The 15,150-nt window shown below is 45.4% G+C and overlaps 2 protein-coding genes across 2 annotated transcripts; both read left to right on the forward strand.

Annotated features, from left to right (window-relative positions):
* Window positions 1–6,185: 6,185 nt before the first annotated feature.
* Window positions 6,186–7,100, forward strand: LOC123137702 (probable lipid phosphate phosphatase beta). The gene has a single exon (XM_044557537.1). The coding sequence runs from the start codon at window positions 6,290–6,292 to the stop codon at window positions 6,911–6,913; it is 624 nt and encodes a 207-aa protein (XP_044413472.1). The 5' UTR covers window positions 6,186–6,289; the 3' UTR covers window positions 6,914–7,100.
* A 1,277-nt stretch (window positions 7,101–8,377) lies between these two features.
* Window positions 8,378–11,362, forward strand: LOC123137701 (vesicle-associated protein 1-3). The gene is made up of 8 exons (XM_044557536.1): window positions 8,378–8,965; window positions 9,071–9,141; window positions 9,245–9,326; window positions 9,416–9,531; window positions 9,613–9,768; window positions 9,863–9,910; window positions 10,444–10,512; window positions 10,984–11,362. Exons 1-8 carry the CDS (start codon window positions 8,917–8,919, stop codon window positions 11,095–11,097), a joined length of 705 nt encoding a protein of 234 aa, XP_044413471.1. The 5' UTR covers window positions 8,378–8,916; the 3' UTR covers window positions 11,098–11,362.
* The last annotated feature ends 3,788 nt before the right edge of the window (window positions 11,363–15,150 follow it).

A 15,150-nucleotide genomic window follows, 5' to 3' on the forward strand; every position in this document is an offset into this window, starting at 1 on the left:
CATCCAAAGTTTCAACCACTTTATAGTGAAAGAGGTTGAAGACTCTGTAGGAGTGCGAATCCTTTCCGTATCCAAGCATGAAACCTTCATGTGCTTTCGATGCAAATTTTGAAGTGTGATGTGGATCCTGGATCCAACACCCAGCACCAAATACTCTGAAGTAACTAACGTTCGGCTTCTTACCAGTTAGTAGCTCATATGATGTCTTCTTTAGAAGCTTGTGAAGATAAACACGGCTGATGACATGGCATTCAGTATCAATGGCTTCAGGCCAGAACTTCCTTGGTGTATTGTACTCATCAAGCATCGTCCGAGCCATCTCAATGAGGGTTCTGTTCTTGCGCTCCACGATGTCATTCTGCTGAGGTGTGTAAGGAGTTGAGAACTCATGAGCGATGCCCAGTGTATCAAGATAAGTGTCAATGCCGGTGTTCTTGAATTCTGTGTCGTTGTCACTTCTGATGTGCTTGATCTTGATGCCATAGTTCATCATGGCACGATTAGCGAATCATCTGAAGACATCCTGCACATTAGTCTTGTAGAGGATTATATGCACCCATGTATATCTTGAGTAATCATCAACAATAACGAAGCCATAGAGACAAACAGTGGTAGTAAGAGTAGAGTAGTGAGTGGGGCCAAATAAGTCCATGTGAAGAACCTCAAAGGGTTGTGATGTCGTCATGATTGTCTTCAAGGGATGCTTGGCCCTAGTCATCTTCCCAGCTTCACAGGGACCACACAGATGATCCTTCTTGAACTTGACGCCCTCGATGCTCGTGACATGCTTCTTCTTCGCGAGAGTGTACAAGTTCCTCATGCCAGCATGTCCTAGCCTCTGATGCTAGAGCCAACACTCTGAAGCTTTTGCTAGAAGACATACGGCCAACTGTGGTCCTGCTGAGAAATCTACCATGTACAGATCATCTTTTCGATACCCTTCAAAGACTAGAGACTTGTCAGATTCCATAAGCACAAGGCAACGATATTTCCAAATATGACAATCATGTTCATATCACAAAGCATTGAGACTGACATTAAGTTGAAACCAATGGATTCAACAAGCATCACTTTATCCATGTGCTGATCCTTTGAGATTGCAACTCTACCCAGACCCAATACCTTGCTTTTACCAGTGTCATGTGATGTGACTTTTGTCAGGCGGGCGTAGGGTTGAATCCATCAGAAGACTTCGATCACCAGTCATGTGGTTAGTGCAAGCACTATCCATAATCCATTCTGAAGCCTTTGGGGTCGTACCCTACAGTACAATTTGGGGGATAGGCCTCACCAAGGGTATTGTGAAGCATAAACATTTGACGAACAAGCGGACAATGGAAGTTCGGATCTTGGTTAGGATAAATAGGATGATTGTCAAGGAATCCTGGGACGAAATGCATAGTAAGACCATTTGGACATTTTATCTTGCATCCCACAAGATGCTTATGGTCCCCAACATAAGCACCAGACGCCTTTGATTTCTGGCTAGAGACCTTTCCCTGCAAAAGAGAGTTAAGTTTTCTTAACCACCCACATCTTCAGGGGTGGCTTAGAAGCAATGAGTCTAAGTGCAGCATCTGAGAACTTCGGCTTCGGAGCCCTAGCAAATAGACTTGCAAGTGGTGAATAATACTCATAAGAATAAGCAGAAAAGTTCTTGGTCTTATGAACATAGCAGTTTGATGAAACACGCTCATATTCAAAAGTCTGAGTATGGTTTCCCTGCAAAACATTGGTGTTAGGGTGACTCTAGTGAGTCCTCTGTCTGTATGAAGCCTTTGGACCATATGAAGCCTTTGGTCTGGGATTTGTCTTCTTCCCGGGTGGTGTCATGATGACATTCACGGGAAGATTCTCAAGACAACTTTTGGGTACCCAAATCTTCTTAAGAGGTGGTCCGTTCCTGCAGTTAGTACCAATATACCTGGCAAACACTTCACCATTCTGATTCCTGAACAGTTTATAGTTTGCATCAAAGGATTCATCAATGATAATTGGGTTAGCACAAGTGAAGCCAGATAAGGTAGATGGATCCACTAAAGGTCCCTTTGCAGCAACCCATGTGGTTTTGGGGTACTGCTCAGGCATCCAGTAAGAACCATCAACATTCATTTTCCTCTCGAACCCAACACCCTCTTTCCTAGGGTTTCGGTTTAGAATCTGCTTTTTGAGGACATCACATAGTGTCTAATGCCCTTTGAGACTTTTGTACATTCCTGTCTCAAGCAATGTCTTCAACCTGGCATTCTCATCAGCAATAGTAGCGATATCCTCAGTAGAGGGGTTAGTTACCGCATTAGCAGTTGAAGATATTGCAACAGTAGCAGCAGTAGAACATTCAGCAACAGAGACACCATTATCACACTCAAGACATTTTAGACATGGTGGTTCAAATCCTTCCTGAGCGAAACTGATCTGTTGAGCGCAGAGTGACCCGTTCTCCTTTTGAAGATCTTCATGAGCCGATCTCAATTCTCAAGCTCTTTCTTCCTTTGAAGATAATCATAGGAGAGCTTTTCATGAGAAGTTGAGAGCGTTTCATGACGACTTTCAAGTTCCTCGTACTTAACATGAAGATTTTTAATGTCTTCAATTAAGGACTGAGTTCGGGTCATTTCCGCGTCCAACATGTCATCGCTCTTGTCTAACAACTTTTGAATATGTTCCATAGCATTCTGTTGTTCAGTTGCAATTTTAGCAAGTGTTTTGTAGCTAGGTTTAGATTCACATTCAGAGTCATCTTCTCTTGATGTTTGAAAGTAAGCATCGCGTGAGTTTACCTTGGCACCACGTGCCATGAAGCAGTAGGTGGGAGCAGAGTCATCCTCATCCTTGGCATCATCGTTGGTGACGACGCCATTGTCTTCAGTGTCGAAGATGGACTTGGCGACATACGTAGAAGCTAGAGCCAGGCTTGCTACTCCAGAAACATATCCTCTTCAGACTCCACCTCCGCCTCCTCAGATGCATACTCCTCCTCTGAATCCATCTCCTTGCCAACAAACGCACAAGCCCTGCTTGATGAGCTCTTCTTGTGTGATGAAGACTTCGATGAAGACTTGGAAGAAGACTTTGAGGATTTCTTCTTCTTCTTGTCATCAGAATCATATTCCTTGCTCTTCTTCTTCTTCTTGGTCTCATTGTCCCATTGTGGACACTCAGAGATGTAGTGACTAGGTTTCCTGCACTTGTGGCATGTTCTCTTCTTGTGATCACGAGAGGAAGCTTCATCATTTCTAAAGCTGGATCTTGAAGACTTTCTGAAGTCTTTCTTCTTAGTGAACTTCTGGAACTTCTTCACAAGCATAGCAAGCTCTTTTCCAATATATTCAGTATCCCCAGAACTGCAATCATATTCTTCTTTAGATGAGGAAACAACCTTTGCCTTCAAAGCGCAAGTTCGGCCATAGTTGGGACCATAGATATCTTTTTTCTCAGATAGCTGGAACTCATGTGTGTTGAGCCTCTCAAGTATGTCAGACGGATCGAGAGTCTTGAAGTCAGGGCGCTCTTGAATCATCAGGGCCAGGGTGTCAAATGAGCTATCAAGTGATCTCAGAAGTGTCTTGACGATTTCGTGCTTGGTGATCTCAGTGGCGCCGAGTGCATGAAGCTCATTTGTGATATCAGTGAGGCGATCAAATGGAGCTGGACATTCTCATTGTCATTTCTCTTGAATCAATTGAAGAGATTGCAAAGAACACTGATCCTTGAATCTCTCTGTGTCGAGACGCCTTCGTTGACCTTGGAAAGCCAGTCCCAGACTAGCTTCGCAGTTTCCAGAGCACCCACACGACCATATTGTCCTTTCATCAGATGACCACAGATGATGTTCTTGGCAGTTGAGTCCAGTTGAATGAACCTCTTGACATCAGCAGCAGTGACACCTTCACCGACCTTGGGAACGCCGTTCTTGACGACATACCAGAGGTCAACGTCAATGGCTTCAGGATGCATACACATCTTATTCTTCTAGTAGGGGTAATCAGTGCCATCGAAGACAGGGCACGCAACGGAGACCTTGATTATCCCTACAATCAACATAGCTAAACTCTAGGTGGTTAAACCGAATCACACAGAACAAGGGAGCACCTCGCTCTAATACCAATTGAAAGTGCTAGTATTCGACTAGAGGGGGGTGAATAGGCAATTTTTATGAAAGCCTTCAAAACACGGGTGCTTTGAAGACAAACAATAGAAATGAACCTATTGATATGCGGTGGAAGGTAGACTACACTAGACAAGCCATGGTCAAGTAAGCAATGAAGTGAAAGCACAAAGACTATCAGCAGCTAGGTAGTAAGGATCAGGATGGAAGATAGTGTGAAGCCAAACAATAAATAGTCTTCACTCAGTGAAGTCAATCAGATCAGAAAAAATAGGCAATGATTTCACGAAGATAAACTATAAGTAAGGAGAGGTGAAAGATAGAACCAATTGCTCGGAGAGGACAAGGATTTGTTGGACCAGTTCCAGTTGCTGTGACAACTGTACGTCTGGTTAGGGAGGCTGAGATTCAACTCAGAAACCCGCATCTTCACCTTATTCCCCTTGAGCTAAGAACACTTAGTCCCCGCCCAATCACTCTGCTAAGTCTTCAAGGGAGACTTCCAAACCTTCACAGACTTCGTTCACCGACAATCCACAATGACTCTTGGATGCTCAGAATGCGACGCCTAACCGGCTGGAGGATTCACAGTCCTCAAGTGTAACAAGTCTTCAGATCACGCGGACAGAAAGACTTCAGTGATGCCTAACATTTTTTTGGCTCTAGGTGTTTTGGGCTTTGTCCTCACAAGGATTACTCTCTCAAAGGCTTCGGAGATGGTTTGCTCTCAAACAACAAAGCCGTGCACTAACTCTGAGCAGCCCCAATTTATGGTGTAGGGGGGGGGGGCTATTTATAGCCAGGAGGCAACCTGACCTGATTTGTCCAAAATGACCCTGGGTCACTAAGGAACTGACACATGTCCAACGGTCAGATTTCAAACACACGCGGCAGCTTGACATGGGCTACAAATAAAGCTGACTCATCCAACTCTGGATAAGATTTTCTCTCATTGTCTTTGCTTGAAAACATAGGATTTGGTTGAGCATCACTTCAGTCACTCTGACTTTGTTCACTTGGGCCCCACTTAACAGTACGGTGGTTCCTATGACTTAACAACGAAGAAAAGGAAACTACGCAACAACTATGTCTTCGTACTCCATAGTCTTCATACGATGTTTTCTTATGCCATAGTCTTCAATATGAATATCTTCACAGACCATCATTATCTTCAATGTCTTCACACATTTTTAGGGTCATCTCTGCTAGGTAAACCGAATCAATATGGGACTACTACCTGTGTTATCCTGCAATTTTCACAAACACATTAGTCCTTCAACCAAGTCTGTCGTCAATACTCCAAAACCAACTAGGGGTGGCACTAGATGCACTTACACTAAGGACTTCTTTGAAGGCTTGTGGTTGGTTGGGTTTCTATGGAATCATACGTAATGTTTCCTCCTGTCCCCCTAGGTGGTTAGGACAATTTTTCCCTTTAGAATTCACTGGTGAGCCCATGGATTTGTCTCCCCTCTGCATGCCGCTCCGGAGGCCGGTTCCGGGGAGGAGAATCCCGCTGCCTCCGCTCCGGTTAATAGTTTAGGCTAGGTTTTTTTAGTCCTCGCCGGTGTGATGTTAGGGCAGACGATGACGCTTCTTCTTGGAGTTTGTCTTTCGGGCTTCAACCCTCCTCAAGTTCGTCCATTTGGATGTGGTCGACGAGCTCCAGTGTAGATTCCTGCCGCCTCCTTGGGGCGGTGTGGTTACAGTTTCTCGTCATGTGGCAAGAGTTAGTGTTAGATGCTTAAGATCTATGCATGGGTTCAACGACGATGACTACGACTTCAGGGCATTGGTCTTTAGGGACACGTGGAACTATCATCGACAAGGTCAAGTCGGCTCGGGTGGAGAGCAACAACAACAACGCGTCCGCGGCTTATTTTGGCGGCAGTGGAGGTCGTTCGGTGGTCTCGGAATCTCAATGTTATTTTTGTTATGTTTGAGATACTTTTTACTCCCGACTATCTTTTATAATAGATATGATCCTTTCAAAAGAAAACTGGAATTAGACTTCAAATTCTTCTTTGAAAACGATACATTGCATAAAAGCGGCCCTTAATATTCAGATAAACCCCTTTCCAAATTCCAATCCTCCGGATCTCGTAGGCCAAAGAGCAAAATCATAGAGGGGGGAACCGACCGACAGACACCTGTGCCGACCCTTCGCCTCTGCCGGCGCGCATGGCTTCCGCATCCGCCTCGCCACCGGCGAACGCTCGCTCACCGCAGGCGCTGTCCAAGTCCACTCTCCTGGGGGGCGTTGGGGTTCTGGACGCGGCCGTGTCCCTCCGCCTCCACGCTCTCTTCCTCCCGGTGCCCCGCCTCCTCCTCAAGGCCTTCGAGGTCGCCGGCGACGGGCGCATCTGGCTCCCCGTCCCCATCTCCCTGCTGCTGATCTCCACCACCACCTCGTCCGTGGTCTCCCCTCTCCTCGTCGGCCTCGTCGTGGCCCTGGTGCTCGACCTCGCCTTCGTCGGCCTCGCCAAGCTCATCGTCCGCCGCCCGCGCCCGGCATACAACGCCGCGGACATGTACGTCGCCTTCGCCGTTGACCACTGGTCCTTCCCCAGCGGCCACTCCTCGCGCGCCTTCCTCGTCGCCGCCTTCCTCGCGGACGGGGGCCTCCCTCTCCCTCGCGAGGTGCTGTTCCTCTGGGCGGCCGCGACTTCGGCGTCAAGGGTACTTCTGGGCCGGCACTACATTCTCGATGTGGTCGCCGGGGCTTGGCTCGGCGTGCTGGAGGCCTGGCTCAGCAACTTGATCTTGAGATTCTTGTGCGGCCGCAGCAGCTTTCTTGTGTGCTAGTTCTTGCATGTTTTTGGTCACACAATTGCATTTTTCCTTGCAATTGATTCACGTTTGTGAGCACCCGTGTTCTTGTTAGTGCTTGAACTGATGAGTATGCCATGAAGGATGTATTGAAGCCAGTTGCTTTTTTATGAGCACCCTGCACTTTTATGAGTACAGTTGCTGGTAGATGGCGGTTTCTTCATCTTTTAGTTATTGCAAATGACAATTGACAACTAGCAGTACTGATGTCCTAACATGATTACTCTTCCTTCATCATGCAAGGTGCTAGCTAGATTTACGTTGCTTAGGCTGTGTGCATTGGAAACATTGGTTTTCAGATCCCAGGTGTTCTTACCCCCACCTTGGGTAGGCAGCTCTTCTGCAGTGAATTTTCACAGCGTAGTTGCTTATGCTACACAATACTTTTTGTAAAATGGATATGCTGGTAGCAGAATATGCTACATATTCCATACCAATTTGATCTGTCAGGTTACATTCGAGTGGTTTTAAGAAGTGCTATCAGCTGCAGGAGGTTTCTCTCAGAAAAGGGCACCTGTCACCCAGTTATATTAGTCTGTTCACTCTCGATCAAGAAAGAGTCTTCTCAGAACTAGGATGTTGTTCAGCTTGCTTCTGGGAGATCACACAGAAGAAAGTAATCGATGGCAGGTGGTGTATCCAAATGTTGAAAGCGAGCGGGAATCGGCCGGGGAGCAAGACGTTGCAACTGTCTGCATCACTGGCGAGTAGCGACAATCCCGGATGAGAAAACAAGGAGCGATCGCGGCATTTTTGTACCGTTTTGCCGCAAGACCTTTGATATTTCAGCAACACCGCATAATCAGCTACAGTAACAATTCTGGACTTGTTTGACCGTGGCATGTCCTTGGAGAAAGTGGACGACGGTAGCTGAAGAAGCCTCAGATCTGAGTGATGATAAGTTGATGACCTAACGCCGCATCATTTGTACCATTGTACTGATTGTTCCGATGATGCTTGGCTGGCAGTTCATAGGTGGGTTTGGGGTACCCTTTTGGTTCGGTGTGAAGCTAATTACTTCCAGCATACAGTTCATCCTTTTTAGGGTAGAATTCATCTGTTTGATCAGATCATTAGTGGCTCCTGCACCTCAGCTCACGGACTCGCAACCATGTTCCCTGTTGGTACGTTTTGGTAGGGCATGTTACCTTAATTAATTATTATATAAGGATCTGAATATCTAGTCAGATTTTTAGGAATCAAAAGTCGAACATTTTTATGGGAACTTATATTGGTTGGGGATGACAAATTTAGTTGGTGAGTATGGCAAAACCGCCTCAAGTAAAATCCGCTCCAATTTAACAGAAGTTGTGTTTTAGCATAGGACTTATATGTGCAATACTTAAGGTATATCTATGTTTTTTATAGCAAAACCAAAACTGGTTAATGTTAGGAAAAGGTGGACGCGGGCGTCGGTCGGAGTCGGAGAGGACAAAGGGAAAGAAAAGAGATATGATCCTTTCCCGGGCGGCGACGTGGGTGCCGTGTCCGGCCAATCCCAACTGGCAAACCCGGCTCCGCCGCCGTTGCCCGAATCCAGCTACTACTAAACTCCTCAACCAACGCAACGCAAGGCGCGCTACAGATAAAAGGGAACCAAGAAAGAAGAAGCCCGGATTGCCCACGACGCAACCGCTCCCAATCCATCAATCAATCAATCAGCCAATCGCCAGTGTTTTCCCAACCGAAACCGCCTAATCCATCCATCAATCCTCTGTCTACGCCAGCCCGAATTCCTCCCTTCCACCCTCCGGAGCCCTCTCCTCCTCCGATTCGCCCCCTCTCCCCCATCTACGAATCCTCTGCCCTTCCCCTGCTTCGCCCTTCATAGCCGGAAAGAAGAGGATAGCCTCCGCCAGCCGCCTCTTGGTGCTTTGCTTCTAGAGCAGGAAACGACTCTGCCGGCGAGTGGAAAGAAGGAGAATCTTTGGTGTTTGGTCCCGACTCTCCCTCCGGTCGTCGTTTCGTTTGCCGGCGCGATGAGTAATACGCTGCTCCGAATCTACCCTTCCGAGCTCAAGATGCCATGTAAGTTGCTTCCGGCACCTGCCCTCAGCTAGTTTCTGCTGTTTCTTGATCCCTGTTGGCCTGTGGGGACTGATCGGATCGTTCATGATTCGATGTTCCGAGCAGTTGAGCTCAGGAAGTCGAATTCAGGATGCATCGAGCTCGTCAACAAGACCGATCAGCGTGTAGCTTTCAAGGTGGGGATTTTGCCCACGGTTTTGTTCTGAGTTCTGAAACCTGCAGTGTGATATTCTGGAGGAATCTTGCTGACGGATTTCCTATGCGATGCTCAATGTGCAGGTGAAAACAACGAACCCAAAAAAGTACGCGGTGCGGCCTACCTCCGGCATCGTGCCGCCAGGGGGATCCTGCGGCATCACGAGTGCGTCTACTTTGCATTAGATGCGTTAATTGCTACTGTAGTTGATTGGTTGATGAGCCCATCTCATGTGGCATTGCTGCTTGCTCTAGTTACGATGCAGGCACCCAAGGAGATCCCGCAGGATTACCAATGCAAGGACAAGTTTCTCATTCAGAGCGTTGTGGTGCAGGAAGGGATAACGCATAAGGACATTGTCCCTGAGATGGTAAGTTCTTGCAGCACTCAAGGTCCACGCCGTGGATGTTGTCGTCTGTGTCATTTGTAATGTGAGTGTTACGGTTTGTAGTTCGGCAGAGCGCCTGGCAGGGTGGTGGAGGAGTTCAAGCTGCGGGTGATCTACATCCCTGCAAATCCCCCCTCACCGGTGCCTGAGGGAGACGAGGAAGAGATTGCAGATACGGAGGTCGACCATGAAGTGTTTAGACAATCCATGATCGATGCTGTAAGTGGTGACATTGCTGCTTGATGCTGTAAGATATGATGCCATGTTTGTTCCTAAATCCTAATGATGGTTAGTGTGCTCTCTTCCTTTTCAGGCATCTAGGCAAGAATATGCATCTGGACCACAAGCTTCACATGACAAGGTGACTGTTTGTTCCACTGAAAACAGCATTACTATGTTCTTGTATCTGTCAGTGACAGAACATTGTGTCTAAGTACCTGTTGTTGCACACAACAACATCAAATGTGCAGTACATTACTCAGTTATACACTGTGGTTTGCACTATTATTCTGCTTGGATGTTTATCTTCATCAAATTATTATGCTTAAAAGAACATTTACTCCCTCCAATCCATATTACTTGTCGCTGCTTGGAATGGCGATATTTAGCTCTAGTTAGCATAGCACTGTCATATGCTTGCAAGCTACAGACTCTTGCCATGTAACCTACCAATTGACTAGGATTTTTATTGTTTGAAGAGAATTGTAGTAGCTAATCTCATATTTCTTAAATGCCCCTCTCCGTGCCATTGTCGGTATGACAGTGATATCTAATGTTTATTAATGCTCGTCTACATTGATAGAATTTTCGTTTCTATTATTATGTTTATACCATCTTAAAAGTTCCCAAGCAAATTTATGTTTCTGACATTATTGATCTGCTCTGATCCTTTAGGACGCCTCTACGGTAAAGTCAGAAGTTGTTAAATATGTGGCTGAAAACAAGAAGCTTCAACAAGAGCTGGTATGACTTCTCATCTAATGAGGATATATTGACACTATTTCCATATAAGTATTATGTGGCTGTGTCTCTTCTCCCCAAAATCTTTATCCTGAAAACATGTTGCATTTTTTTTACGAAATGATGAAAGAGATCAATTTATCTTCCAAGTTATGCAGAGAACTAGGTAAATCTTGATGTGTATTGCTCGCGCAATTATATTGCAGACATAACTAATTTTGCAAGAAATTAACCTGAGCAGTCTGGTAACTCCTGCCAAACCTGATATAATATCTCCGAACTATCATAACACAACACGAAAAGATCAAAAGAAGTTGACAGGAGTTCTGCCAAAAGATAATAATATCTCCTACTATCATAATACAATAATGGAAAAAAGTCAACTTGTTTGCTTTTCCGAACCAAACTCTGTTGCTAGACATTATGATTTTGTATTCTGATATCTAATCCTAGTAAACGCTGCTTCATTTTCAGGAACAGCTTAGCGAGAGAAGGCAGTCTCTTGGGGGTTTCTCACGTACGTTTGTGCTCTTCGTCTTCCTGTTATCTGTTCTTGTTGGATACTGGATGACAGGTCGGAAGGTTTAACCACAAATAGCGGCTACATATACATATGGTTTTGCGGCTTGGCGTATGCCTTGCCTGGTTACCCCTTGTTTTGGATGATTTTTCTCTTCTTTTTTTTTAGTTTAGTCTACACTGTATAGACAGGTGTTCTGGGTTTGAAGTTATACATGTGTTGGGGGTGTACATTTTTTGTGCAATATGCAGAAGACACTGCATATCTATTCCATTAAGAACTCACCCCTTTGAACAAGATTCAAATGATAACTGCATTGTGTTTTTTATTTCCTTTTGCAAATTTTAGAACCTTTTGTTAACAGATTCCACCACCTGCTGCAATCTGTTTCTTTAACCTCCTGCTTGTAGGAAAAGAAAACTGACAGTGATATAGTATCCTCTAGTGGAAGGCCTGGGCCTTGACCATGTATGTAAGGAAGCCCGTAACTGCCTGGCCCGGTAGTGTAGCCCACTTGATCAGCCCCACCGCAGGCGATGCCCTAGAATCTCTGCTTGGGGTGCCACCATTCAATATTTATGCTGCATGTAGTACAATTGAGTCTAAAAATCATTATAATCTCAACAAATAGTCATAAAATGTTAAATATTCAGTGTTGAGTATATAGTAAAACTTATTTACAATTTTTTGTTGCGACCGATGATCACATGAGTTTTGTCGGAATTTTGTTTGCTGGAACACGGTGGTGCAAACCGACGACAGCAGAGAGCCGTAGGAGGTGACGCTGGGAATGCTGCAACCAGGGTGAATGCACGCTGGAACCAGCCGATGGGAGAGCTGCAATCGTCAATGGCAAAAGCTGGAGCCCACATGCCGCAATCCCGGTGACCGCGTGACGAGTGGACGGCAAGATGGCGATGCGCTGGTACCATTGCGGCCGACGACGCTGATCGACCGCCGCGTCTCGCGAAGGAGCACCCTACGAAGGAGGTGCACTGGCGACTCCGCCTCTTTCCCGTGTGCGTCATGCGGGGTGGGAGGTTGGTGACGGTGTAGTACACCGGGGGTGGTGATAAGGGGTTGCTCGATCTTCTCAGCGAGCTGATGATGTCGATGACGAACTGGTGGGATAATTTGCGAGACTCACAAACTCTCCGATTGTTCCTCTGTTGCCAATGTGACAGATCTTCAACCCTATGTATATTCGCAACACCACACACTTGCACACGTCACCGCCGACCACAAAGCGGTTGGCAATCAACCAAATCCAAGTGGAACGACATATTACACTTGCCTTGAGGTAGTAAAACTCTAGATTGAAACAAACTTGGAGTGGATAAATATTCCGATCGATGCAAAGAGGAATACAAGGTTTCAGATGAATGCTTACAACAATTCAACAGAAGTTCTAGTTTCAGGTATAACATGGCCTAACCTTAAAAGCCATGAATTACAAGAGTATATAAATACCCTAGGCGTCCAATCTAGTGTTGGGGTGGAAAACAACCATATATCTAACTTTTCTAGCTTAAAAGGACTCTATCTTCTGGCCGAAACAACCGCAGTATTGTTTTGACGATAGTGACTCGGTCACCGCGGATTGGGGGCTACGTGCGTATGGTCTGAAAATACACGAGTTAAGCTTTCCAAATTAAATTTACATGCCTTATTTGAAGCACATACGCAGATTCTGCACTTATTTCAATTTCGGACCTCATGGCAATCAATCCGAATATGGTGTGAGATTTTCCTTCTCTTTATGTGGTGTGTCGTCCTCCCTCTCCTCCCTCGCGCACTTGCCGATGTTGGGTGTCACAAGCTGTTCTTCTTGCTACAATTTTTCATCTCCACGTGTCAAGCTTGTCTCCTCTTCAAACCAGATCATACATAAATGAAAATATTTAGGCATTGTAAATTCTCATTAACACAAAGACCAAATTCAACTAAGAGTGATTTCACCTGTTGTTCTAGTAGTTTGCACGTGCTCTTGTAATTGGCCCAATTTCGATTTTATTGGACTTGTCTTGTGCAATAACAACGTTAGTGAAAAAGATAGTAATGGACTAGGATGTCCTCACCCCCCCCCCCCCCCCCCCCCAAAAAAAAGGAGTCGACCTCGATGCATTAAGGTGCTCTCCATCATATGGCATCAAATCGGCAACAATGAACGTATTACTCATGCGGAACTCTTCAATGGGAGGATCAATTTTGTATGCATTATCATTAATCTTGGCAAGCACTTTATATGGTCCATCAACATGTGGCTTCAACCTGGACATGCTTTGTTTAGGAAATTTATCTTTGCGAAAGAGTACCCACACCATGTCGCCCGGCTGAAATAACACCTCCTTTCTCTTCTTATTAATATGATCAACAATTTACTTGCCTGACTTGCTATGACTAGTGCGACAGCGTGCTACTACCGACGTCACGACATGCTGGAACAAGCATCTCAACTTGTTGCAACCAGCTCGTGGCATGCCGGAAAAGGCATAGCATCCTAGAAGCTTTGAACCAAAGCCTCAACATGTTGTGATCATGCCGCAGCGTGCTGGAACATACCTTTGTCAATGTTGGGATCTCGAATCATCCGTGCAACGGACTATGACCTTCAGTGCTGGGACCGGCCATCGTCGGTGCTACAACCGGTGAGCGGTGAGTTGCAACTCTCACAGATGAAAGTGCAACTAACCCCCGGATGGTTTTGTTAATTCATAACAACATATACATCACTGAACTAATGCCTACTCAAAGAATATTTCAGGAAGTTAAATTTAGGTATGGCAATGGGATGTGAATGTGGACCCCTAAAAAGGCAAAGGACATGTGTTGACAAAGCTACAAGACTATATTTTTGGCTAAGTGATCCAAGATCACATTGAGTCCATAGGAAAGTTAATACTATTAAAAGTGTATGAGGTTTTGACCATAGTCTAACTGCTCAAGTGCTTAGAGATATTGCTCCAAAACCCCAGCCACACTCTCACACTCATCTATGTCCAAAACCCTAATGTTCTTCTCGATACTACCGAAACACATACGACCGGACCCATCGAGATACACTTGACATAGCCACTGCCTAAACCCTAGCAACTCGGTCTCACTGAGATGACCTTTCGATCCCACCGAAGAGCACTGGCCAACCTTCTGTAACCAATTGCATTCACTTCGGAATTTCTGAGAGGTTTTAATCGGTCTCATCAAAGAGTAGAAAGTGATTAGGTCATCACTCATCAGTCTCACTGAGCTGTTCCATCCCATCTCATTGAAAAGTCTAAAGCCAAACCTTTTGTACTAATCGGTCTCACCGAGTGTTTATACCGGTCCCACAGAATAGTGCATAAAGGTGTGTAACAGTTAGATTTTTGGTGCTGCCTATATATACCCCACCCATTCCACCAACTCTCAGAGAGAGCAACTAGGACGAAGCCACGACTTCCCATATCTAATTTCTGAGAGAGAATCACATACACTTGTGTTGAACTTAAGAGGATTCCACTCCAACTTTTGATCCTTGATTTCTAGCCTCCCCAAATCGCTTTCCACTCTAGTCCCTCTCCTATCACATAGCCAAAATCCTTGAGAGAGTGTTTAAGTATTGAGGAGACTATCTTTTGAAACACAAGATCAAGGAGTTCATCATCAACAACAACATTTGTTACCTTCTGGAGAGTGGTGTGTCCTAGGTTGGTTAGGTTTCACTTGGGAGCCTCCATGTTTGTTAAGTTGAACCAAGGAGTTTGTAAGGGCAAGGAGATAGCCTACTTCGTTAAGATCTACCCCGAGTGAGGCTAGTCCTTCGTGGGTGTAAGCCATGATGGCATATACAAGGTTGCTTCTTCGTGGACACTTTATGGGTGGAGCCCTCCGTGGACTCTCGCAACCATTATCTTCCGCGGGTTGAAGTCTCCATAACATGGATATACGATAGCATCACTTATCGGAACCACGAGAAAAATCACCGTGTCTTCATTGCGTTTGATTATCTCCAAACCCCTCATTTACGTTCATGTGCAAAGTCTTTATTTTTTGCCGCTATTATCTTAGACTTGTATGTGTAGGGTGCTACTAGACTTGATAGAATTGCTAAAATCTGTCAAGAATTGCTTAAGTCTTTATTT

This window comes from Triticum aestivum, chromosome 6B, assembly GCF_018294505.1.
Source record: "Triticum aestivum cultivar Chinese Spring chromosome 6B, IWGSC CS RefSeq v2.1, whole genome shotgun sequence".
NCBI classification, from domain to species: Eukaryota; Viridiplantae; Streptophyta; class Magnoliopsida; order Poales; family Poaceae; genus Triticum; species Triticum aestivum.

Excerpts from the sequence above, each read along its gene's own strand:
- LOC123137702 (XM_044557537.1), top strand. The coding sequence starts at position 6,290 with ATGGCTTCCGCATCCGCCTCGCCACCGGCGAACGCTCGCTCACCGCAG.
- LOC123137701 (XM_044557536.1), top strand. The coding sequence starts at position 8,917 with ATGAGTAATACGCTGCTCCGAATCTACCCTTCCGAGCTCAAGATGCCA. Across the intron at positions 9,142-9,244 it reads ATCAGCGTGTAGCTTTCAAG|GTGAAAACAACGAACCCAAA; the intron begins GTGGGGATTTTG and ends CTCAATGTGCAG. Across the intron at positions 9,532-9,612 it reads AGGACATTGTCCCTGAGATG|TTCGGCAGAGCGCCTGGCAG; the intron begins GTAAGTTCTTGC and ends TACGGTTTGTAG.